The following is a 27,643-nucleotide window of genomic DNA, read 5'->3' as shown; positions in this document are numbered from 1 at the left end:
AATTTATAAATTATACAAATATTGGTTATCACTGGACTTTTTCCTGTGTTGCACCTGGGGTCCTTATAAAACTCACCTGAAGCCTGATTAAGGATACAAACCTCATAATCCTTTAATCAGATTAACTGGCAAACCTATTACCCTATTCAATAAATTAATAACCATAAAATCAGGCTACAGATTTCAACCTTAAAGTGTTTTTTAAAAATTAACAAAAATATACCTCACAGTTGTTCTCCGCATATCAACCAGTCTGAGAAGATCCTATGAACTTTTTTTTAGAGTATGTTCAAAGAATGTCATTGCACTTGTTTATTCAGCATGTAGCACAGCAGGGCACTGATTCTGACTGGATTGTCTGGGGAATACTGCAATACAAATAATTTTTTTTGGGGGGGGGGGGGAGAGGTTGGCAAAGATAATTTTACAAGTAATGAACAAATCTCCTATCTACTGATGCATGTTAATAGTCATCAGGGACTCCAGAAATATGTGTTATGATTAAATTTGATCTCTGGTAGTTATCATACTAATCAAGGAGTTGGTTGACTTTGTATCGGTTCAACTCTTTATCTTCTTGTCAATGAGTAAATTTTCCTTGTCAATTCCAATTTGATCCTTTGCCAAATTTTATAGTAGCAATGAGATCAGACAATTTTTTCAGACCATACATTAATTTTTTAATCTTGAAATAGTTGTATTTGAGCAATTATCTTTTCTTAATAAAAGAGACATCATGTTCATCATGGTTTCCAAGCTCAAAGACTTCAGCTCATTTAGAGTTTTCTTTAGAAGCAGCCATCTTTGTGAGACAACTGATTCTACTTTAGTGCTTGAGTAACTTTTTTACCTCGTTTCCAATAGAACTGCCAAGCAAAGTGTTGTTTCAGAGGACCCAATCCAGCACCTACTTAAATTAATGGGAATATTTCTATTACCTTCAACAGGAGTTATATCAGAACTTTAGGAAGATCAGAATTCAAGAGAATTCCTCTTATATCTAAGAGGAAAATGCCTCATCCACCATAGCACTACATCATTTTTTAACCAATGTGACTACTGAATTCCAGAAAAACAATGGAGTAACACAGAGAAGTACCAGGCCCAAATGTGGTTCATTGGGTAAAATCCTCTAGAATATAGATCAGCACATACAGCATGAGTTAAAGCCTATTGAAATTAACAGAAAGACACCCTCTGACTTAAGAGGTCACTACAGTTTGTTCTCTTGTATCCTGTCTCAGGCAGAGCCTCTTTATGGGGCTTGATCCATAGCCCATTGAAATCAGTTTGTGTCTATATACTTAACTTCAGTACATTTTTAGATCAAACCCTAATCTTTTCATGGTTCACATGTAACCATAATATAACTGGAACTACATGGAGAGGTGAAATAGTGACTATAAAAGCAGTCTGAATAATGTCATAATGAATAATTTCCATAGCAGTTAAAATGTTAATGAATGAAGATATATTGACAGACAAGTGATAAGAAGGTAAATTCCTCGAGTGCTGCTAGAGTACATTCAGAGGACTAAAGACCCATCCCACACAAATACACTTCAGAATTCATAGGTAGAGTAGCAACACACAAGTCCTTCCAAACTAGTAAGAGTGTAGAACATGTTCAGAAAAGCAGCGAAGTGGTAGAAGAGAGTCAGCAAAATTTAGTAAAAAAATATTAACACAATGCTTAGACAGAAACTTTAGAATAAGCTTGAAGGTCAGATCACCAAATCCATTAAAAGAGATGGATATGTTGTCTACAGTGCACTTAAATGTCTGAGAGTGTAAATCAGGCTTTGAGAGGGTGGACTCCAATGATATAGCTAAAAAGAATAAAAAAACCAAAAACATACCCTGATGTATGTAACGGAAACCTTCAGTGACATTAAATGGCCAAAATAAATAAGCACAACCTTGAGAAGCCTGCTTAGTAAACTGAAACATAGCATAATTAAGATACTTCATGCAGGAAGATACAAAAATCATAGTAAATAAATTATAAAAAGCATATGCCTGATTTAGTGCACTCACAAGAGGTTTCCAAATTGTGACATGTTTACCACTGGTGATATATGAGCTTGATGTTCCATTCATTCACTTCACAACCATTTTTAAGAAGGTGATAAATGAAACCATAAAGTTTGGGAACTGCTGAATGGCAGCACATCAGCTTTCTCTTTGATGGTGCTTCAATGTTTTACCCTTCCATGCAGAATCATCATTTTTTTCTGTTTCTCCCTTTTCAGACCCATGGTCTTCCAAGTAATAGCTGGCTGAGTTAGGGAACTTGTCAGTTTTATACACTAGTGCAAAGTAGGGAAGGTCTCTGTTCAAGGCTTGAGAGTTTCAGTTACTGTGTGAATTTCAGATTTTGTAGAAAGCCACCACTGACTTGTTCAAGGAAAATATGACAGGTCAAATGAATTTTTCCCCTTTGGGAAGAATGAAGAAAAAGGGGAGAGTTGAGTGTAAGAGTAACCCACTGTTTAGTGTGTGTTACATGCCCCGCACAATCCACAAAGGATGTGAGATGATTACAACTGACAGCTAAGGGATTTGGTTCTTTAGCTCAAACTCTAGAGCAGTGTTTCTTAACCTGGGGTTTTAGAGGGGTCGCAAGTGCAGAGCTGGTATTGGGGGTGGCAAGAAAGGCAATTGCCTGGAGCCACAGGGGCGCCATGAAACTAAGTTACATGCCTCAGCCCCATGGGGGTGGGACTCAGGCTTCAGGGGTACAGTGGTTTGGAAAGGTTAAGAACCACTGCTCTAGAGACTCATGCTTTTAGCGTTGGAGAGCCTGGTGATGACCTTATAACAGTTGTGGCTTCTCTGAGATCAGAGTCACTTGAGACCTCAGATGGCTGTGTCAAGATTCCTCGGTCCAAGAGAATTATGTAACTTGCTGTTCAGTGTAACTCATCCCCCTCTGTGCTGAGCCACAGAATATATAAATATTTGTCCTGGCTTGAATGATTTAGCTGATGTTAGTCCTACTTTGAGCAGGGGGTTGGATTAGATGACCTCCTGAGGTCCCTTCCAACTCTAATATTCTAAGATTCTATGAATTTAATAGAGCTGGGAAAGCCTCACTTTTCCTCACACACAGTTGCTAATGATCTTCCAATCAGCTCCTACTCTAAAGTTTATGAGACAACTTTTCTCCTAAGCTTATGCAACTAAGTTCCCCCAGTTCCTGCTGCACTATCTGGAGTGGGGATAGTCACCTTCTAAGAATGCTATTTATTGGGAAGGTGACCAGATAAGGGAGAAGCAGCCATGTGGTGTCTCAGTCAAGGTTTAGAGGAGGCAACAGAGGAGACCACCAAGTACCAGGAGTAAGGAATAGGAGGAAGCCAGGACAGCCAACTTCCTTGAAAACAAGACTAGGTAAGAAAAAGGATCTCAAGCTAGGGCAGAGGGGCAACTACAGGGGATACATATGTCAAGAAGGAGTGGACATTCATCTTAGAAGTTTTGTTTCTTGGAGAAGTCCTGGGCCTGATTCTCCATGGTCCTGCATCTTGTGTAGTCATTTACACCTATGTAAAGTGTAAAATACTTTTACTAAATGTCATTAACTCCTGTGTAAAATGCTACCAAATAAGACATTTCTATTTATTTACATCAGTGCCAGCATTCTGCACTGATTTGCACATTTCTTAAGGATGACACAAGGTGCAAGGCAATGGAGAATCTTTCTTACCTCCAAGAAATTTGACAAGAGGCTGGTTTGCTGCCAGATATTGCTAATGGGCCCAAGAGACTCAGTTCACAGACAACGTAAGAACAGAATCTTCAAGGGTTCTAATAATTCTGTCAGCAACCAGTTAGGACTCTGTGCCCATGTCCAGCAAATGGAATCTTTGGAATTGGAAATTAGACAATACATCGGCTACATGATTATTCTTAGCTGGTACATAACTGGCACTGAAAAGCATTCTTTGACTATTCTCCATGGCCTAAATGCCTTGAACAGCTCTGAGACTCATTTTGATGAAGGGAGTTGTTTATTCTCAGTCCTGACTATGGTTTTATTTTCTAAATGAAATATCACTTTTTATCCTTCAGTCTTGAACCCCAAATTGCACCTCTACACAAGATAGAAAAATTGGATAATACATAATTTCTTGTAATTCCCAGTTTGCCACAGACTGACGACTGCTCTGCAGTACACCATGATTCTCAGCAAAGGAGAGGATAGAAGAGCAAATTAAACACAATACAACTACTGTCCCATTTCCAAATGTTTGTCCATTTCTAGAACCAAATCCGAATCAATTATTTTTTAAATTTCTGACATATTTTGCTGCCTCAGTTTTAATATTCATTTTCCTTTTTGTGTTTCTGAACTTCTAACTTCTGCTGTGAATGAAAACAGAAAGTAATGGAAAGCTCACAAAAACACCTCGGGGGAAGGTTTGCAGGCAAGTTTTGCAAACACAAGAAGTTAAACTTTCTTAGATACATTTCAGATAGGCATCCAAATGTTTGCCTCAGAAAGAAGGCAGTGTCATCTAATAGTTAGCAAAAGGAGCTTTGAATCATTACTGCTAGGTTGTTTTCCCCATTCTGCCTCTTGGTCATTGTGTAACCTCAGGGGAGCCATTTAATTTCTTTGCCTCAGTATGCCCCTCTGTAAAAAAGGGTTAATAGTAACACTCAGCTTTGTAACAATGCTTTGAGATCTTTGTGTTTAATGCATTGTAATACTATTATCCAAAAATAAATGATAGCTCCTAACCTTTCATCACTATAATGAATTCCATAATCCCAGAATATTGTAATATGTAACTCAAGCAAATAAGTACATCCACTGAAACAATCTCTTTGTATTTCTTATGTTTAAGTGAGATCCTTTACAGCATCAAATTTGCTTTCATATTAGGTGTTAAGTTAGATGAGTGACTTAAAATACAGAGTTTTGGCAATGTTTCTGATAACTTCTTTACAAACTATCTTGTTTAAAAGCCTGAACTGGTGTAACATATGCCTTCAGGATAAAAATCTTTATGATTCAAGATAGCCTCTGAAATTGCTTCTTGGATATCCTAGAACTATCAATTCAAGATCCATTATGAAGAGTCAGTATAATCATCTTCTCTGTCTTCTGTTAATGAGATTCTTAGGTATTGATAATTCCTTTATATGGTACAATGTTTTCTTGATATCCTCATTCATAGCTGGATCTATAAATACAACATAAGGCTATCTTATGACTCTCTTTATAAACAACTTGAATCTAAACTGCCCATTCCAAATATATACAGATGCCTATGGGCAAGGAATTATCAAAATAATATTGGATACTGAACCAGAAACCTAACAATTCAAAGTACTTGGAGGTTGCTGGCAGTAGTCAAAATACTAATTCAATACCTGTCGAATGTTGATGCTGAGTTGCCTAATGATACAGCACTCAGTTATAGTTAGAGGAAGCCATTATCTGATGTAACATACCTTCCAGATATGATACATCACAGATTTAACATCTTTTTCCATACTTCCTTATTGGCACTAGGCCATTGGCAAAACAGTTTCAGTTTGGAAAAGAGAAATTATATATCTGAGCTCAATATATTAAATACTCTTGTTAAAAATGCTTCAATCTTCATTTATGCATTATAGAATTAAACCACCTGGCTTTTTAGCTAAATTGCAGCATAACCTTTGAGGACATATGTGCATGGGTGACAGTGAGGTACTAAATAGATTTATAAAATACACTTAAAACCTAAAACTAAAGCTAAAGAAACTATCCCATATAAATAGCTAGAAAACCCATTAACAGATTTATAAGCACAGTATAACAATGCCTTCCTGCTATTGAAACGTTTTCAGTGTGATAAGTGCAAAAAATATTTACCAAGAGAATGACCCACAAATGGTTTTGGTCTCAGGGAAAGGGCATAATTAAAAGTGAGAAACAAAAGATATGTTGATTTACAGGCGATCTGTAAATTTCTCCTTTTTAAAGGTTAAGCTCAATGTTCATTGCAGTTCTTCCCCATAAGTAATAGGTTTAAAGGTTAAAGAGCTCCTGTGTTGCCGTCCTCTCCATAAGTAATATATCTAAAGGTTAAACACATTGTTCCTAGGGGGTCTTCTCTCTAAGTAGTGGAAACAATCATTGTTTTCACTTTTTGTTTTTTTAAATGTTCACTTGACTATTTGACAGTACATTTTATATTTGCCCCTGGACCTCAGTGTTTATTCCTGTTACCATGGGTCAAAAAATCTGCTGAATGTTTTGTATGTTTGCAAAACTATTCCCCGTTTTATTTTTCACGCTACAATTGTTCTTCACTTTGCAAGACTGGAGAAAACATTTTATCTTTCCTCCAATCTTTGTTTCTATTAACAATATTACGTTGCATTTATGTAGCTCTTTCCAGCTTCCCAGTGTTTTAGAAACCTTAGCTAATTACATGAGTCTGACACACACCATTGCAAAAACCATGCTAAATTCCAGCTTAACTATCTCCCTCACATTCCTACATCCTTCAATATACAAACACCATGTTGTAGGAGCACAGGACAACATTTTCAACTGAGGTGGCTAAAGTTAATCACTTAAATTGGGAACTTGATTTTCAACAGTACTCAGCTCCCACAAGCTTCCGTTGACTTCAGCGCCTTGGGCCTCGCCTACACTAGAAAGGCTTGACCGGTATAGCTATATGGGCAAACCCTCCTACTGGAGACAGCTTATTTAGGTAAAAGAGTTCTTTTGTCAGTATAGCTTATACCAGTTACAAAATAAGACATATAGGCAAAAGAACTTTTGCCCCCAGCATTATTGTATTTACACTGGCGCTTTTGCTGGCATAACTATGTTGGTTAGTGGTGTCATTTTTTTACATTCCTAACCAAAATAGGTATCCCAGCAAAACTAGAAGTGTAGCCCAAACCTCAGCTTGACCATCTGCAAAATGGGCATTGCTGCTATTTAGGGTAGCTACTTTACAAAGGTGTTGTGATTGAGTTTTAATTAGTTCCTGATTCAAAGCACCCATCACTCCCACTGAAATCAATGTAGGTGAAGGGCAGTCACCATCTGGCAGGTTCAGGCCTTAATATGTGGTCAGTGCTTTGTGACCCTCAGATGATATAAGTGTGCAGTGTAAGTGCAAGGAATTATCATAATTTCTTAAAGCTCTACTGGGAGGTACTCGGATACACCAGTGATGAGCTCAGTATCTGAACCAAAATGGAATATAAAAGAATAGAATAGAACCTGCCTCGTTGCCTGGGTTCAGCTAGCCTTGGAGACAGCTAGTGGTAGGTGCACATGCTACTTCTGGTCCAACAGCAGGTCGCAGAATGCATTCAGGTGTCCAGAGGAGAGAAACAAGTATGAAATATGCAGATTCAGGGCAAAGACATGACCCATGCTCCCGAAACCATGGTAACCTGTGGAATACAAGGCTAAACCACCATAATGAAGTCCTTGATGCTTTAACTTAATGGGATAAATTCATTCTAGGAACCTCACTGACTCAGTGGAGTTAAAACAGGCTGAGTGTGGCCTATTATGTCAATATAGTAAAAATATTTTAGACCGTATTCACATGATATTTTAATACATGTTTCATAGGAAAGTAATTTTAAATGGTTGAACTAAATGAGTTGTGACAGAATAGTTGATCTCTTTACTCTGCTACAGGGTATCATTTCCCTTCAGTGCAGAGCAATCCCCAGATCCAGATGCTATGGAATGAAAAAATATTTTTTCCACTGGCAGCATCTGGCTCTTCTGTGTCTCGTAGCTGTCACATTGTATCCTACGTCCTGAATTCTGATGTCTGCATCCATTTAAGTAGCAGAAATTAATTCCAGGAGCAAAACCAGAAATAGAGAAAAAGCTTAGAGTTACAGTGAGCGCTACAGATTTTAAAAATGGTGGCAGCCACCACTGCATGGAAATAATATGAATAAAGGAAGGGCAGTGGTTTGGAGGACTAGAATTCCATGGAAAGTGGGTGGTGTGGAAATATGCAGAGAAACTTGTAAAAGAGATACAAATGGTGTACCAATGCTGGACTCCTTGGTGAAGCAGAAACAACACTAACTTACTGAGAAATGAGACGCAGAGGTTCTATTTCTGGGTTTCTCACTCAGTGTGACCATGGGCAAATCATCTAATCGCCCTGTAAAATGGGAATACCAAGACCACTCTCCAATCTTTGAGCAGTGTTTTGAGACTTAACTTATATTTGTTATTATTAATATAAAACAGGGCTGACTCCTGCTTTACAAAGGAGCTACCTCAGGGTGAATTCAAGTTGCAGATTTGGATTTTAAATTAGACAAAGGAGTGGAAAGAAAAGAGAAGCAACATAAACATCCATGTGATTTTTTCTTTTTAATACACAAAATTTGGTTCCTATCCTGATAGTTCAGAAATAAGTGTATCTTAGGTTTTTTTATAGTGCCCATCACACTAAGAGCTTTTTTCACAACAAAATGTTTTTGAACATAGTTAAGAATCAAGTTAGCAGACATGACTCTGAGCACAATATGCCTTTGCCTAGGTTGATCAAAGTCAAGTTCAGCATTGTGCCAGACGACCATGATGAAACCCTCATGCTCTCAGTGTTTAATTGTCATTAGGTGGCACGCTGCTGAATGTGGTTTGCTCAGATCTACCCTGACTACAAGGTCATGGTCAATATCATATTAACTAACTTGATTCTTGTAAATTGTGTTCAAACACATTCAAATTTTGCAGTGTTGACCAGTTCTCAGAGTTACATGGGTGGGAGGCAAATCATGAAGTCACAAATATATGGCTGGTGGTGAAAGTAAAGTAATTTGCAGCGAACCTGATTTCTTCACTGTTTTGCCCACTATGTAACTATTTAAATCTTTGCAAATTAAGGACAAAGTGATTGCAAAACGCTATCACCAGTGTATGTGGATATTTCATATTCAGTAGCATTTCACTTCAAATTTGCCCAAGGTGTAATTGACCGCACAAGACACAAAGCAGGGAAAAGGGGAACTCATTGAGTGCTAATTATTACTACTGTAAAGTAAAAGAAAATATCCAACATAGTGTTGCAAATAAAATATTCAAAAGGACATTCCATTATCATCATTGTTTGTTTACGCCAGCCATGTTTTAGCCATTGTCTCCTTCAGCACAGTTGCAACAAGAATCTTATGCTTGGCTTAATTGAAATGGATGAGGACAATCATGTAGAAGAACACTTTTCTGACTTTTCTATATACAGTTAAACAATTTGTATCTTTTATCATTTTATTAACAGTGTGGATTTTATTTGGAGTCAGATTCTGCAAACTCTATTGTACAGACCACTTTACCATAAGTAGCCTCTGGTGAAGATACACTAGGCCTCGGTGATAAGTCTTTGTTGGATCATTTGTGAGTCTTACATCCTAAGCACAGCAAGGGTCTGATTCTGCTCTCAATTACATCAGTATAAAACTTCATTGATTTCAGTGGAGTTTCCTCTGAGTTACATTGGAATGAGAGAAGAATCAGGCCTGTTACCTTTTATCTCACCTTGATTATGAGGAATTATTTCAGTCTGGGTGTTGAGACCCTTAACTATACTGTGCAGTGCATTACTTCACCAGCAGTCCCATTCACGTCAGTGGAACAGCTTGTGGATGATAAATATTTGTGGTAATGGTAATATTATAGAGCCTAGGAAACCCAGTCATTCGCCAAAACCCATTGTACGAGGTGCTGTACAACCAGAGAAAAAAAAGACAAGCCCTGCCCTCAAGAATTTACAATCCAAATAAAAAACAATAAACAACAGATGAATACAGACAGACTGATGGGGGAGTAAAAGGGAATAATGAGACAATACTGGTGACCATGGTCTTAGCACACCAGCATATCGTCAATTTTTTTTGTAGGCATCACGACAAGAGGAGATTTTAAAGATGAGAATTGAAAGAGAACAATGGGAAACATGCCTCTGTGTTTACTGTACAAATCCTGGATGCTCCTTTCATATAGGTTTTTTAAAGTAGCAAGCAGATAATGTAGATATTGAAATATCTACAACTACTTTAGTGGCTTTAAAACTACCAATATACTAGCAGGCATCTTATTTGTAAGCACAAAGTTTCTGTGAATTAGAGAAAAATTCAAAGCCTTTATTGTATTAAAAAAAAGCCATTGTTATAATAAAAATCAAACAAACAAACCCAAAACAGTCTGAAGAATTTCCCCTCACATAGAAGGGCTCTATTGAGAGTAAAATCCTCTCAATTTAAAAACAAAATAGGAAAAATATCAACTTAATGGCTGCTGCCTCTCAGCTAAAATAGCAGCTGGACTGTCAAAGAAATCAGATGGAAATTCTGAAGTTTAGACCAAGACAGGTCTCTTTCTCTCTCTCTCCAAAAGAAGAATTTCATATTGTTTTTACCCAGAGCTAGAGTTATGTACAGAATTTCACACATACCCTCTCCCACAAGAATAACTAAAAATTAGTTTTATACAAAGTAACTTGCTATTAAATTAACTTTCTTGGCACATGACACATTAATGTAGGTAGAACATCCTGCTGAAGTTACATTATGAATTCCACAGGCTTTGTTTTCTTCCCCAAGATTTCCAATTTTGTCAGTAAAATATGAAAGAGCACAAACTTCTTTACAACTTTATAGTCAAATACTGCTCTAGGCTGCATGCTAGCTCCCACTGACTAATGAAAAACCTGCCATGCGCAGCTCTGGGGACTGAATTTGACTCCTTGTGTATAAGTTAAACTGAATAGAAATATACACCCAAACACCAATAATGCTTTTTTTGGCAACACTGGACACTGCAATGGAACAAGCATTAGTAGAAAAAAAGGATCTGGAACAGCTCAGTATTATATGTAAAGAGGTTCTGAAATAAAATTTCATGGTAAGATAGACTTTTGGCCACTTAAAAGAAATACAGGAAGTTGTGATTACTGCTAATGATTGGCCATGAATTGCCACACAGCTCATCTAGTTTGCGATAAGACATTCGATGATTTTTGTTACTCTGTCTTCCAATAACCCTCAGCCTCTTGCTTTTCTCATCCATCCTGTTATATCTTGTATTTTAGATTGAAAGCTCTTTGGGGGCAGGGACGGATATTTATTGGACAGTACCTAGCAAAACGGAGCCCTGATCTGACAGAGGCCTCTAGGCACAATAACAATACAAATATTAATAATAATAATAATACTCCAAAAATCTTCTATGTAATTAAATTGTTATATCTCCCAACAATGAGGAAAAATATTATGAAGCCAGAAATCTCATTAAACTCAGCATGATGTTTAAACAGTTATGGGACGTGTTGAAGCAGGTTATTGTATTAGACAAGGTTGCATTATGAAGCATGGTTGACCTCTGCAATATTTAAATACAATTTGGGAACTGTGGTAGAGTAAAGTTCAGCTACTTTTTTTATTTAATCAATGTGCAAAGTGAAAGTGTTTAATTGAGCTAATTCTCAGTGACTGCTGTCAGGTTAGAAGAAAAGAAAGAATGATCAGGACAAAAGCTGACAGACCATAGCAGTGTTATATTTTAGATCATTGCAAAAACTAAGAGATAAGAGAAAAACATTAGAAACCACATCCATACTTTCACAAGACTGGTAAATAATGTAAAGTTCAATGTGACATTGGGAATTAAATTGTGTCTTGGCAACAAATGCCATAAGAATAATATTTCTTAGTTGTAAACAAAGGCATTTTAAACACAGTCCATGAAGCTGGTTCTTCTGCTTGATACACTTTGTTTCTCTAGATTGAGTGAATTTATTTTTATTTTTATTAAGGTTGTTCTTCAAAAGAAACCCACATTTATAAATCTATTCTAGCTTTCTCAAATCATGTGCATGTGTAGACATATATATGTCTATCCCTGTACTTTCTATAGGGTGAGGGTTTTAATGATGCACAAACATGAAATGAGTCAGAAATTCAGTTTGGTCCCAATAAGCACACAGAAGTTCAAGTGCACACTTTTGGAATCCCTCTTTTTGAATGAATTGCTCATGAACTGTGCCATATTGATAGCTCTAGCAAGCAGAAGTTCCCTACCATCAGAGGAAAACTTCAGGGACTGTATAGAAGATTTCCCACACTTCCCTGCCAATGGGCCTCAACCTTGGCAACAGAGGTGGGAGGGCAGTTGAGATTCCACACCCAAGAATTCAATCTTTTGCCTTCACTGCCAAAAGGTGTGCACCATCCATTTGGCACTGGGATATCGAAATTTGTCCACCATGAAAAGAACTGAGATCAATTTGTTTTGCCTGGGTTACAGCACAGCAGTCCTATAGGCCACGATTCAGCAAAGCACATAAACGTGCATAAACCCATCCTGACTTAACAGAGCACTTAAGTATGTATGTAACTTGAAGTATGTGCTAACATCCCACTGAAACTTTATGCTTAAATGCTTTGTAAATCAGGACTACATTAGCAACTTCAGATTATGTATGATACATACAGGAAACCTAGAGAACCTAAAAAGCTCTATATACTTTAGCAATAGAAACATCAATATCATTATTATATGAAGGAACAAATAAAAATAATGTTAAAGTGGACTTGGTCTGTCCTCATTGCTGTGCAATATTATTCCCTACAGCATATTTTCCTATTTTTGTTTTAAATGTCTTAACTTTGAATGATCACTACATAAGGTCACTAAAGATTACCAGCTGCTCTGTAACATTTGTGTCTTGAGAATAAGTCAAAAATACACACAAAGGTTTGGAATGAGATATTCCTGTACACCACTGTCCCTGGGTACTACACGTAGGAGGGTTTAAAATGTGAAGAGTGACATTTTAAAAAATATATACATTTGCATTAAAGAAAAACAGATGGAAAATGGAGAGATCAGCAAGACTGTAATTTAAGTTCATAATTAACGTGAGATTGTAGAAGTGTTTCCAAAGCAGTACGTTCACCCTTATTAATGAGCTTTTGATTTAACTTGTTGCTTAAGCATCAGTGGTGCAAAAGGAAATGTCTGAAGGCATATTCACCAAGACCCACCTGTAAATACAGATTTCACACATGGACACTTTTCCATTATGTCTGATGTTCCTGAAATTGATAAAGTATGTGTGTATATTTCTTTTAATGCCCGGAAGGGGCAACTTGAGAGTCTAAATGGACTTTCTGTTGCAAAGAGTTACCAAAGAAAAGATTATGTTACGCCAATAAAATGGTGAAAAAGAACCCCTCAAACATGCTTCATAATAAAATAGCACATTGCTATTTATATAATAAAATGCTAACAGAATTAATAACTAACATATAAAATATCAAATGGAGGAGATAGAGTTAATCAGCTTCAACAAATGGACTGACTACACTGCAATCAGAGGTGTAACTGCACCACATGTAGATGTACCTGAGCTAGCTGGCAACATGGGGTAGCAGCACAGGCTTTATAAACCCACCGGGAGCCCTGGGTATGAACTCACGTGGCTAACAAGTGCTATTTTTATTTGAAGTACCTAGATCAAAACTAGTTCAGGTATGTCTACACATGCTGCAGTCACACCTCTGAGCGAAGTGTAGACATACCCTACAGGCTTCTCTATACAGCAAGTTATCACACAGCATGCTTGTGCACAGTAAGTGGCCATGTAGAAAAGCCCTTTGTGATCTCTTGGATTTAATTGACATTGTGCCATTGTGGAGGACAAGATTAATCTATTTATTGCCATAAAATTAACAAGATGGCAATTGTCCTACACAGGACATAGAAACAATGAAAGCCGTATGTGTTGAACATAATTTCCTGGTGAGAGTTTTTTCCTAGGGCAAATTGGCCTCTCTGTCTTCTAAATGATTGTTTCCTTTAGTGAAATTGTTGGTGTTGATCATTTATTATTTACCTTCCAATTGTTCACCTCACTACAGTGACAATGCTGTTGCCTGAATCCTGAATGAAAAATTACTACTTAAGATGTTTTATAGATAACTTCTTCCTCTCCACCCCTCCCCCCCCATTTTTTCCTGCATTGGATTAACTCTGTTGCTCAGTTATAACTTCTCAGTTGACAACCTTAAAATATCCGAGCAAGAACTGTGTTTTATAAAATTGATCAGTGATTTTATTCAGTGACTTTGGTTCTCCTTTGTCTTAGTAAACTATCACAGCTTCTTATTGCTTTTTCTATTTGGGCATTTACAGTGATTGTTTTTATGAGATAATAAGTGATTGGCATCAGATGGTATTAATGCTTGTGTGAAGATCCATTCATTTCCTGAAGGTTACATCTAGGTCTGTCTTAATATGTGCTCACATCTCATGTCCACATTGAAAGGATAAGATCAAAGAACGCCCCTCAGAAGCCTCAGAAGATAGCTGAAATTCAGAATTTCTGTCCTGAAGGAAATTCTAAGATTTCAAAATATGTATCATCCCCAATCACTCAGTAAAGTCGAAATGTCAAAAACTTTTCATGGAACATAATATTCCAAATATTCTAATATTTCATTTTGACCTTATCCAAACATTTGGATTCAGTAAGGTAGAAAAGTTTCATTTCCACTTTATCATTTTTTACATCTGTGTTATATTCATGTAACATAAATGTTGAAACAACAAAGTGAATGTCAAACTTATCAAAACAAAACATTTAGATCTCATTGAAATGAAATGTTTTGATAATTTCCTGAAAAAAAATTAGACAAAATCAATGTTCCCATGAAATGTTTCAATTTAATCTGATCAGCATTTTTTTATGGGAAACTGTTCAGCTGGAAAATTTTTGACCGGCTCTTGCTCCTTAGGCACAGTGGAATTTCACACTACTAGGACAAAACTAATCTGTGCAGGAGACAGAACTTTTCTCAGGGACTGTGGATCAAACTCCCACAGGAACTAAGAACCATCACAAACATCACTCCTTCTGCTCCAAGTAGAAGGCACACTTCTTTGACCTGCCTTTTCTAATACAATTACAGACCAGCAGGTAATACATATTGATTTAAAAGAAGAAAACAACTGCCAAAGCAGTAGGCTATACAGACAATTTCCCCATGGGGGGTGAGAAAAAAATGAACCTCACGTGACAGATATTAGTCCCATCACTTACTACACTAGTGGAAAGCACTCAGATACTATGGTAATGAGGGTAGTACAAGAACCTATACTGAATAGAATGCTTCCTTACATTTACAACTGGATATTTGTATGGCACACTGTGACAGGGTACCATCATGGCCCACCAGGGCACTACTCACCATGCCTCAGGGTCGTCTGCAGCCTTTCGTGATGTCCAATGCAGTGGTGCATAGGCCTTCTGGCTAATGCATTTTTCAGTCCCACCCCTTCCAGAGTATTAGTGTCCACAAATAAAAGAAAAACCAAGAAACCAAAATAGGGGCATCCAAAGAATCTTTGGCAGGACCCTGCCCTTTTACTCCGGTCCTGTCTTCAAACAACTAGTCCTTTGGTCATTCTCTCAGGGCCTGGTCATTCAATCCACCAGGAGACTCGTACTGCCAGGAAGCTGTCTCAGTCTCCTGGCTATAACCAGGCTTCTCTCAGAGAGGGAGAAGCAGAGCTCTGCTCTCCTTCCTGGGCGGCCAGCCCCCAATTCAACTTGCTCTTCTCATGTTAACTCCCCTCTGCACACCTGACATCTGCTGCAAGTGTAGCAGGGCAGGGTTAATTGGGTCCACAAGTCCTCATTAACCTCCTCTTTGCCATTGTGGGTCCTAGATGTTTCATTGCAAAGAATTATTTTTTGAATTATTTTGTTCTACATCACTCTTATGTTGATGCCCCAGTATTAATACATTAATATCAATGGAATCTCTCAATGTGAATGAAGATGGCAGAAATGAGTCCTAGATGAACAAAAGCTTTACTTTAGGGGGTGTTTAGTAAAAATAGACTTTATGTTTTAAGGAAATTCTAATTTTAACTAGATAGGAACTTGAGTTGGTCATTGGTTCAAATTAAGGTCTGATCCTCTGGGGGTATATCTACACTGGGCTGCTCTGTTAGCACCGCATCGATGGCTCCATAAAGGTATTACTACACCAACGAAGTCAACGCATGTTTTCCACTGACTTCAAGGAGAACAGAATTGAACCCAAAGCATGCATTTTAGTGTGTGAGAAATAGGTACTTATGAATTCCGGTAGCCCTTGAACACACACAATTACATTATATGGTCCACATTTTCAGCTGGTACGAATTGGCATAGCTTTAATGAAGTAAGAGCTACACTGTTTGTTTCCCAGTTGCAAGAATCTAGCCCAAATTTGTGAGCACAGGTGACAAATATGCATGCCCTCTTTGCATCGACACATTTTACTGGCAAACAAAAACAGATGTACGTCACAGAAAAATTAACTATGTACTGAAAAACCAAGGGAAAATAATAAATAGCTTTTTGCATTTTCAATATTTTTTAAATGGGAGTCAACTATGTGCTTTTGTTTGTTGAGATAGAATGAACAGAGCATGAATCAGGACGTCTGTTTAGTGGCCTTAGGCAAGTCACTTAACATATCAGTGCCTCAGTTTCCTTGTCTGTTAAATATCAATAATGACCCTACTTTGTTAAACACTATGAGATCTACAGAGTAATAGCACTTTGTAAGTGTTAAGTATTGATGTTAACAATGAAGCACATTCTTAAGAACCTTAGCTGTAAAAGCAGAAGATTCAATTGTTAAGAAGTCTAGGATCTAATCCCCACTTTGTGACAGATTTATTTGGCTTGGGTTACATCTCCTGGTCTCTCTGTGCCTCAATTTACCCAGATGTAAAATGTGAACAACGTTTAAGTCATAGGATTATTGTAAGGCTTGTTTTATGATACAGCGAGGTGCTATCTGTAAATAAGTAGTTTCATTATATGCTTTGAGAAGAAAGACTAAATCACCTTCTGCAGGAGGACAGAACTTTTCATGGCTCCCAAGTAACTCCTTTACTAGTGACAGGGAAACCCTTTTGTAGGTTGTAGAGTCAGTACTGTGTCATAAATTCCAGACTTAAAAATCAATCGCTACAAGAACGATGCCTGATTAAAAGCATTGGAGGGAGCAATTCTCGCTTTGTTAGAATCAACAAGATTATAAAGTCTCATTTATCAGCAATTAATACACATTCTCATCCACTAGACTGTTACTATAGGAAGGTTGTTGTCTTAATTAAACCAGCTTAGGTGCCTATGATACTTTGGCCTGTGGAAAGGAAAGAAATATAAAGCCCACGAAAATGATTGTCAGAAATGGAGAAACAGGGACTTGGAACAGTCAGTTCAACTAATAAGGAAGGACAAGGAACTAAATAAAGCAAAGCACTGTGTGGATTTGGGAACTTTTTTCACGTTTACATAAAATGTACACATATACAGGATGTACCAAATACATATATGAACTCTGACAATGAGACAGTGAAGATATGGCAGACTTACCCTTGAATTTACCACTTCCAAGGAGATATTCTGAGGCATTGCACTTGGTACTAAATGGGGAAAAATGGAAAAACTGTAATTAGTAGCAGAGTCATAAATGGCTATGTCAAATCTCTCTCTTTTTGGAAAGAAGTGAGTATGGCTTTTCCATACACTTTATAATCTGATCATAAATGTGTAGTTAATTCAGGTGGCACTTCAGAAGACACCTAGAGAGACTAAAAATAAATGCATCTATTAGTTTCTTTTCATTTTTGATAGACCTATTAGTGAGCCCCTTATTAAACAGTTAGTAGATTTCCTGCAGTGATAAGGAGTAGTTGATTCAGTTACTTGTTTATTTCAGTTGAAGTTTGTAACAAGATCTTTCAGGTAATTGCTTTGCTGAACATCAGACTATTAAAATACATGCATTGCAGAATTCACACAGTATTAAGATAAATTAGTATATGCTATCCTAATTGCTAACAGTTCTGAAGATTTCCCATAAAATAAAATAAAAAAATCAAATCTTTATCTGATATTACTAAAATATTCTTTTAAAATATGCCTTCCTGCTCTAAGTAATGTATGTAACTGTGGAGACACCATTTGTTAATTTCATAATTAATTTTATTATGTCCACTACTGTAAACGTACTTTAATTCTTAAACGTGACTAATGCTTATTTAGCACCTCATCTTACAAGCTGCTGAGCACCCTCTTTCTAGCTGCTGATGCCCTTGACTCCAGACCCTGAGGCCTGGTCTACACCGCATGGCTCTGTCAATCCAAGGTATTACATAACATAACTGATCTCGATGCACCTTGCATTGAGCAACTCCACTGTCTTCACTACGCTATGTTGACGGGAGATGCTCTCCCATCAACATAGCTTACATGTCTCATTCCAGTGGAGTACCGGAGTCAATGGGCGAAGCGCTCAGCAATCAGTTGAGCGAGTCTTCATCAGACTTGCTCAATCAATGCCACTGCATTGATGGCTGTGGCACCGATGGAGCAGCCCAGTGTAGCTATGCCCACAGAGAATCAGACCTTAATTTGAACAAATGACCAACTCAAGTTCCTATCTATTTAAAATTAGAATTTCCTTTAAATATAAAATCTATTTTTACTAAACACCCCCCAAAGTAAAGCTTTTGCTCATCTAGGACTCATTTCTGCCATCTTCATTCACATTGAGAGATTCCACTGATATCAGGAGCCATGGGAGCCAAAGCCTTGAGCCCGGGAGCCCAGAGTCATAGCAGAAGCTGTGGAGTGGAAGCCCCAAGCCCTGGCATAAGCCAATGGGGCAGAAGTCCCTAGTCTAACTTAGGGACAGGCTGGGAAGAGACAGGACTTGCTATTCCCATGCCCGGCTGCTCTTGGGGATGATCAGAGCCACCTCCAGGTACCTCCTCCATCTGCAGGAAGTTCTGGGGCTTCTCGCAGTAGGAGGAGGTACCTAGAGATGAGTCTTATCTCCATTCGAGAGTGACGGTGCAGGGGAAGAGCAAGTCTTCTCCCTCCCCAGCTTGGCCGGGAGTCTGATTTGAGGTCTGGAAAACCTGCCTTACAGTGAGAGACTAAAGAAGCTCAGTCTATTTAGCTTAAACAAAAAGAAAATTAAGAGGTGACTTGATTGTGGTCTATAAGGATCTGAATAAGGAGAAGATTTCTGATAGTAGAGAGATCTTTAATCTAGCAGAGACAAGATCCAATGCCTGGAAGCCATTCACACTGGAAATCAGACATATGTTTTTTTACAGTGAGGGTAGGGTGCTGGAACAATTTGGATGGTTGGGATGCTGAGAGCCATTGAACCACTCTGTAAACCCTGCAAATGCTGGAAGTGTACTCTCCATAGGCAATTAATCTCTGTTGTGTAATTAAACTAAGCAGGTACACAAGCACATAAAGCTCCAGAATAACTCTTCCTCCATATTAAAAAAACAAATGCTGCCAAGAGCAACTATACTGCAGATCATTAAACATTGCTTCTTTGCCTTACTCTTGTGCATCACCACATTTTTCAAAACACAATAGGTGATATTTATTTTTTGATGTGGCCAATTAAAAACAAACTAATATAATTTTGGATTATATGTAGCGTCAGAGCAAGGGCCGGTAGCAGGATTCATGACTGGGAGTCACTCTTAATATGAATATGAAACTTCTTACTGTTCAATAAAAGCACATGTAGCAGGAGAATAGGATGGGCATGCCCGTAGCTTTACCACCTTAAGCAGTTTTCTTGTCATCTATTTTTAACTAACTTTCAAATGCAGGCCTAAGTTCAGACCTCATTTACACCTATGCAATCACATTCAGAAATTTAAGATAATGGATTGCACCCCTGTAGGGGAGGCAGAACGTTACCTGCAGAATCTTCCTTACTAGCATTGATGCATGAGCCAGAATAAACACATTTTTACTTTCAAATTCCAGATTACATTTGCAAATCTGGAGGTTATGAAAAAATCACTTCTTACCTGTAAACTGAGCAGATCTGATATGGAATCTTTGAGAGACAATAAACCAGTAACCTACCCACCACTCTTCAGAATTAAACAGGAGCTCATATTCTTCTTTTGTAGAGTAAACAACACATCCTAATAGACAGATTGTGCTGTGTGCCATATGTATTGCTGTTATTCATTATTGATATTTGTAAGTGCTGACAATGTGCTCAGGGCTGTGCAAAACAGAAATAAAACCAGATCCTGACCAGAAGAATTTATAACCTAAAATACAGACAGAGATCAGAGGACTCACTGGTAAATCAAGATAATAGAATAATTCCCTCACTTTTCAGGGAACAGACTGGAAAACAATAAAAAGTAGTACTTTCCAACGTTCTCTAGATATCCCAAATTCCACCTACTTGTGATAAAATTAAAAACACACCACTTTTCTGCTGAATAGTATACTCTGCATGGGTCAAATCCTACTCCTTGTGTCAGCTACAGTAGTGTGTAACCACCATGATGTCGCTGCTCAAAGGATTTGACTATGCATCCATTTTGATGAGATTTATAGTAGGTGCCTTTTGCACAATATGGAGCCTGTTCTGCAAGAGCTCCCTGAGCACCACATATTGGACAGATTGGAGTAGGAAGGAGACAGGCTGGGGGACGAGGTCAGAGAAGCTGCCACTATTGGTTTAAGTACTTGGCAAGTGCTCAAGTGATATCATGATGGGGCCATATATTAATTTAGATTACATTAGGTAAATTAGACTAAGCATTACAGACCTTAGATATTACACAGGAAGCAGAAGTGAGAAGAATTATTCAGTGCTTAGGGCATTAGCCTAGGACTTGGGATACCCAAGTTCAAATCCCTGCACTGCCACAGAATTTCTGTGCGACGTAGGAGAAATAATTTAATTTCTCTGTGTCTTAGTTTCCCATCTGTAAAATGGGGATAAGAGCACTTCCTTATCTCACCATGAGATACTTAGATACTACAGTAAAGGGGAGTCTATATAAATACCACAGAAAGGTCAGATAATATTCTTTAGTTGGAGCTAGCTATACCTATGTGGTCTGGCTTATCAGCAGAACCTCAATGGGTCAATCCCTAGAAAAATCATGGAGCAGGTCCTCAAGGAATCCATTTTAAGGCACTTGGAAGAGAGGAAGGTGATCAGGAACAGTCAACATGGATTCACCAAGGGAAAGTCATGCCTGACCAACCTGATTGCTTTCTATGAAGAGGTGACGGGCTCTGTGGATGTGGGGAAAGTGGTGGACAGGATATACCTTGACTTTAGCAAAGCTTTTGATACGGTCTCTCACAGTATTCTTATCAGCAAGTTAAAGAAGTATGGGTTGGATGAAAGGACTATAAAATGGATAGAGAACTGGCTAGATCATAGGGCTCAACAAGTAGTGATCAATGGCTCCATGTCTAGCTGGCAGCCGGTCACAAGCAGAGTGCCCCAGGGGTCGGTCCTGGGGCCAGTTTTGTTCAACATCTTCATTAATGATTTGGAGGATGGGGTAGATTGCACCCTCAGCAAGTTTGCAGATGACACAAAGCTAGGGGGAGTGGTAGATACCCTGAAAGGTAGGGATAGGACACAGAAGGACCTAAATAAACTGGAGGATTGAGCCAAAAGAAATCTGATGAGGTTCAACAAGGACAAGTGCAGAGTCCTGCACCTAGGACGGAAGAATCCCATGCACAGCTACAGACTGGGGACTGATGAGCTAGGCCGCATTTGGAGTATTGTGTCCTGTTTTGGGCCCCCCACTACCGAAAGGATGTGGAGAAGTTGGAGAGAGTCCAGTGGAGGGCAACAAAAATGATTAGGGGGCTGGAGCACAAGACTTATGAGGAGAGGCTGAGGGAACTAGGCTTGTTTAGTCTGCAGAAGAGAAGAATAAGGAGAGATTTGATAGAAGCCTTTAACTACCTGCAAGAGGGTTCCAGGGAGGATGGAGCTAGGCTGTTGTCAGTGGTGGCAGATGACAGAACAAGGAGCAACTGTCTCAAGTTGCAGTGGGGGAGATCTAGGTTGGACATTAGGAAAAAGTTTTTCACTAGAAGAACTGGAATGGGTTACCTAGAGAGGTGGTGGAATCTCCATCTTTAGAGGTTTTTAAGCTGTGGCTTGACAAAACCCTCGCTGGGATTATTTAGCTGAGGTTAGTCCTGCTTTGAGCAAAGGGTTGGACTAGATGATCTCCTGAGGTCCCTTCCAACTCTATGATTCTATGATTCTAAAGCATGACACCTCTCACAGAATATTTGCATAGGACAAATCTGCACTTGTGAGTTAGAACCACTCAGATTCTTGTAATTTTCTGAATTAAATACTTTAACAGCCAGCATTTCCCCTGCCACTGCTACGGCCCCTACACGTGCAAGCGAACACATGAACAGCTCAAATTATGGAATGAGCTGTTGGTATCTGAATAATTTTACATGCTCAGTCTTCTGACTTTGTCAGTTTGAGCTGCACTTCTTAACTTTAAAAAAAATGTATTCATATTATCATGATGGATATTAATTATTTTTTAATCAAATATTCAAAAAGAATTAAATAAGACTGCCAGTTTCTGGGATTAAAGACATTTTGATACATTCATAGGCATGATAACTCAAAGCATTTCTGGAATGGCAAACAGCCTGACCAAATCTTAACTGAGCTGTAGATTAAACAGAAAACTAAAACATGAAAGATTTAGCGTTTCCTTGATCTAGTAAATTCTATAAATCTGTGGCTGTATAGTTCCTGGAATTGAAGAATCCACAGCAAATCCTTGTGATTAGAGTATATTTGTTAGACTATAGGTTAGATCCCAGAACTTCATGGGTAATTCCTTCCTACAGACATGCAAGGAAATAGTAGGACAGGCATCTTCATGACACCATGTACTATATCATGTAGTGTGAAACGCCATAGAGTTTAAGGACAAAAGGGATCATCAGATCATCTAGTCTGACCTTCCGTATATCACAGGAATTCAACAAAACCCCAGGACTTGCACACTAAACCCAACAATCAAAATCAGAGCAAAGTATTAAAGTCCACACGGCAAAGAACACAAAGAAAAAACACCAAGTAAACACAGGAAGTGAGAACCTAAAGAAGCTATGATACAAAAGTATTCACAGCAACAAAGAAATTCAGGTAGAATGACAACATCAAGGCTTCTTCATCATTTTAACTTTTAGTTCTGTTTAAATTGAACTCTTGGAAGACTGAAAAGGAAATCTGTTTCCTTAATAGAATTCCCTATCTCCTTTCTCAACTGTACACCTACACATGTTTGTTGTTGTAGGATTCATTATAAATGATGAGCTACCAGCACTGCAGGGCCTTTGCAAAGAGATATGGGGAAAAATTGTTCGTCATTAAGTTGAAGAGAGGAAGAACGTTGGTCTTGTGATTAAGACACTGGACCTGGATTTTGGAGCCCTGTGTTTAATTCTTGGCTCTACAGAGCCTTCCTACTTAACTTCTCTCTGTCTCAGCTCTCCCTCTGTGAAACTGAGATAATTCTTCCTTTCTCCCACTCTTTGCCTGTCTGGTCTATTTAAATTATAAGCTCTTTGGAGTGGGAATGTCTTTTATTTTTTGTTTGCATTGTCCGTATAACAATAGGGCCCTAATCTTGATTGGAGTCCCTAGGTGCTACTAAAATAAAATAATTGTAATAAGTTTTGGTTCTACATACCATAACTATCACTTCCAGCTTCACACTCTTTACTTCCCTTCCCCCCTTCACCATGCATAGTGTTTTTGTGGGAGCTAAGACGACTGTATGTCATTATACATAAAGGGCCAGATTCCTGACCCCTATGCCAACCACTTCTGGGCTACTCTGAAAAGCTGTCCTAAATAGGCATCCAGGAATTCAAGCATGTACTTCCAGGTGAGGATGGTGTCGCCATGAGGGCTTCAGCTTCCTTGACCATGGGATGCTGTTCCAGGAAGAAAGACTGCTAAGCAGAGATGGGGTCCACCTATCAAGGAAGGGGAAGAGAATATGTGGATACAGACCGGCTAACCTAGTGAGGAGGGCTTTAAACTAAGTTCAAAGATGGTAGGTGACCAAAGCCCACAGGAAAGTGAAAAAGACCTGGGAGAAGGGCTGGAATTTGAGGGAAGCATGGGCTGTTATAGCAGGGGTAGGGGAAAAACAGGACTAAACTGGGGGGAGAAATCAAATCAGTATCTTAGATGTTTGTATACGAATGCAAGAAGTATGGGGGAAAAGCAGAAAGAACTTGAGATGCTAGTAAATAAACACAACTATGACATAGTTGGCATCACAGAGACTTGATGGGACAATGCATGACTGGAATATTGGTATAGAAGCGTACAGCTTGCTCAGGAGGGATAGGCAGGGAAAAAGTGGAGGGAGTGTTGCCTTATATATTAAAAATGTATACACTTGGACTGAGGTTAAGATGGAAATAGGAGCCAGACTTGTTGGAAGTCTTTAGGTAAGGATAAAAGGGGTAAAAAATTAGAGTGATGTCATGGTAAGGGTCTACAACAAACCAGCAATCCAGGAAGAAGAAGGGGATGAGGCTTTTCTTAAACAACAAACAAAATCATCCAAAGCACAGAACTTGGTGGTGATGCGGGACTTCGACTACTCAGATATCTGTTGGGAAAATAACACAGCAAGGCACAGACTATCCAACAAGTTCTTGGAATGTATTTTTGACAGTTCCTTACTTCAGAAGATGGCGTAAGCTGTTCTAGATTTAATTTTGACAAACAGGGAGGAACTGGTTGAGAATTTGAAAGTGGAAACTTCAGCAAAAGCAATCATGAAATGATAGAGTTTATGATTCTTAGCAATGGTAGGAGGGAGAACAGCAAAATAAAGACTATGGATTTCAAGAAGGCAGACTTTAGCAAAATCAGGGAGTTGGTAGGTAAGATCCCATGTGAAGTAAGTCTAAGAGGAAAAAATTGAAGTTTTGAATGGCAGTTTTTCAAAGAGACATTATTAAGGGCACAAGAGCAAAATATCCCATTGCGTAAGAAAGATAGGAAGTATGGCAAGAGATCACTCTGGTTTAACCAGGAGATCTTAAATGATCTAAATGTCAAAAAAGAGTCCTACAAAAAGTGGAAACTAGGTCAAATTAGAAATGATGACTATAAACAAAAAACACAAGTATGCAGGACAAAATTAGAAAGGCCAAGGCACAAAACAAGATTAAATTAGCTAGAGACATAAAGGGCAACAAGAAAACATTCTACAAATACATTAGAAGCAAGAGGAACACCAAGCACAGAGTAGGCCCATTACTCAATGAGGGGATAATAACAATAACAGAAAATGCAGAAATGGCAGGGGTGCTACATGCTTTCTTTGTTTTTTTCTTTGTTTCGGTTTTCATCAAGAAGGTTGGTGGCAATTGGACGTCCAACATAGTGAATGCCAGTGAAAATGAGGCAAGATCAGAAGCTAAAATAGGGAAAGAACAAGTTAAAAATTACTTAGGCAAGTTAGATGTCTTGAAGTCACCAGGGCCTGCTGAAATGCATTGTTGAATAGTCAAGGAGCTGACTGAGGAGATATCTGAGCCATTAGCGATTATCTTTGAAAAGTCCTGGAAGACAGGAGAGATTCCATAAGACTGGAAAAGGCCAAATTGAAAAGGCCCATCTACAAAAAGGGAAATAAGGACAACCTGGGGAATTATAGACCAGTCAGCTTAACTTCTGTACACGGAAAGATAATGGAGCGAATAATTAAGCAATTAATTTACAAACATCTAGAAGAGAATAAGGTAATAAGTAACAATCAGCAGAGATTTTTCAAGAACAAATCATGTCAAACCAACCTGATAGCTTTCTTTGACAGGGGAACAAGCCTTGTGTATAGGGGGCAGGCGGTAGATGTGGTATATCTTGACTTTAGTAAGGCTTTTGGTACTGTCCTGCATGACCTTCTCTTAAACAAATTAGGGAAATACAATGTAGATGGAACTACTATAAGTTGGGTGCAAAACTGGTTGGAAAACTATTCCCAGAGAGTAGTTATCAATGGTTCACAGTCATGCTGGAAGGGCATAACGAGTGGGGTTCCGCAGGAATCAGTTCTGTGTCTGGTTCTGTTCAATATTTTCATCAATTATTTAGATAATGGCATAGAGAGTACACTTATTAAGTTTGCAGATGATACCAAGATGGGAGGGATTGCAAGTACATTGGAGGATAGGATTAAAATTCAGAATGATCTGAACAAACTGGAGAATTGATCTGAGGTAAATAGAATGGAATTCAATAAGGAGAAATGCAAAGTACTCCACTTAGGAAGGAACAATCAGTTGCACATGTACAAAATGGGAAATGACTACCTAGGAAGGAGCACTGCGGAAAGGGATGTGGGGGTCCTAGTGGATCACAAGCTAAATATGAGTCAACAATGTAATGCTGTTGCAAAAAAGGCAAACATTATTCTGGGATGTATTAGCAGGAGTGTTGTAAGTAAGACACAAGTAGTAATTCTTCTGTTCTATTCGGTGCTGATTAGGCCTCAACTGGAGTATTGTGTCCAGTTCTGGGTGTCACATTTCAGGAAAGATATGGACAAATTGGAGAGAGTCCAGAGAAGAGCAACAAAAACAATTAAAGGTCTAGAAAACATGACCTATGAGGCAAGACTGAAAGAACTGGGTTTGTTTAGCCTGGAGAAGAGACAACTGAGAGGGGACACAATAACAGCTTTCAAGTACACAGAAGGCTGTTACAAGGAGAAGGGAGAAAAATTCTTCTTCTTAATCTCCGAAGACAGGACAAGAAGCAATGGGTTTAAACTGCAGCAAGGGAGGTTTAGGTTGGACATTAGGAAAAACTTCCTAACTGACAGGGTGGTTGATCATGGGAATAAATTGCCTAAGAAGGTTGTGGAATCTCCATCACTGGAGATTTTTAAAAGCAGGTTAGACAAGCACCGGACAGGGATTGTCTAGATATTACTTGGTCCTACCATGAGTGCAGAGGACTGGACTAGATGACCTCTCAAGGTCCCTTCCAGCCCTGTGATTCCCCCCCTCTACCTTGGGGGATGTAGTAGCGGGTAGGGCAGAAAGCCCAGGCTCCAGCCTACCTTTGGCCAGAGGAGTGGTTCCAATGATACCACAGAGGCTGGTGTAATTTAGTTCATAGGCTTGTCTAAGTTATGCCAAAGGCTTAAATGTCTCTTAGTGGCCCTAGGATCAGGGAAACAGAAAGCTGTCTTAAAGACACCTTCCCCTCCACCCGTAGGTTCACCAAGTCCTCAGTGTTGCAAAGAGCTACAGTTTATACCTCTCTCTGCAGCACCAATCTTTCTGTGCTGCAATTACTGTATTCAGTGGGATAAGTTAAAAGGACAAAATCAAAGTTGACAGGATCAAAATTTAACTGACCGTGCCACAGAGTATTGCAATGGTTTTACAAATAGCTCATGGATATTAAAATATCTATTAGCTCTAAAAGAGGAGGGGAACATGCCTACAATTCCTAATTCTCTGCTGGGCAGCTCAACACCACAAACAAAACCAAACCCCAGAGCGCTGAATTAGTTTTGATTCATGATAATTTACACCACATCATCTATGTCTACTGCCTGCCTGCTCCTTTCCTGTTAGCTGAAACTGCAACTGACAAAGACGCTTGCTCTGGAGGAAAATACTTTTGTAGCTTTTAGTCACCTGCTGGCCCCCAAGAATGGAAACCACTTGGGGGGAGAGCATGCAGCATATCTACA

General features: G+C 38.6%; 1 protein-coding gene across 4 annotated transcripts in view; it reads right to left on the bottom strand.

Moving 5' to 3' along the window:
* Positions 1-27,643, bottom strand: part of DCC (DCC netrin 1 receptor) — a 653,315-nt gene that overhangs the window by 120,946 nt on the left and 504,726 nt on the right. For all 4 annotated transcript variants that reach the window (XM_067545413.1, XM_067545412.1, XM_067545415.1 and 1 more), the window contains one exon: positions 17,433-17,482. In XM_067545413.1, coding sequence (XP_067401514.1) covers positions 17,433-17,482 — 50 coding nt within the window. The remainder of the gene's footprint in view (positions 1-17,432; positions 17,483-27,643) is intronic.

Source organism: Emydura macquarii, unplaced genomic scaffold, assembly GCF_026122565.2.
Source record: "Emydura macquarii macquarii isolate MOO-44397 ecotype Brisbane River unplaced genomic scaffold, CSIRO-AGI_Emac_v2 contig_1045, whole genome shotgun sequence".
Lineage (NCBI taxonomy): Eukaryota > Metazoa > Chordata > Testudines > Chelidae > Emydura > Emydura macquarii.
Note: the sequence above shows the minus strand (reverse complement) of the source record. Positions and strands in the feature narration are given on the sequence as shown.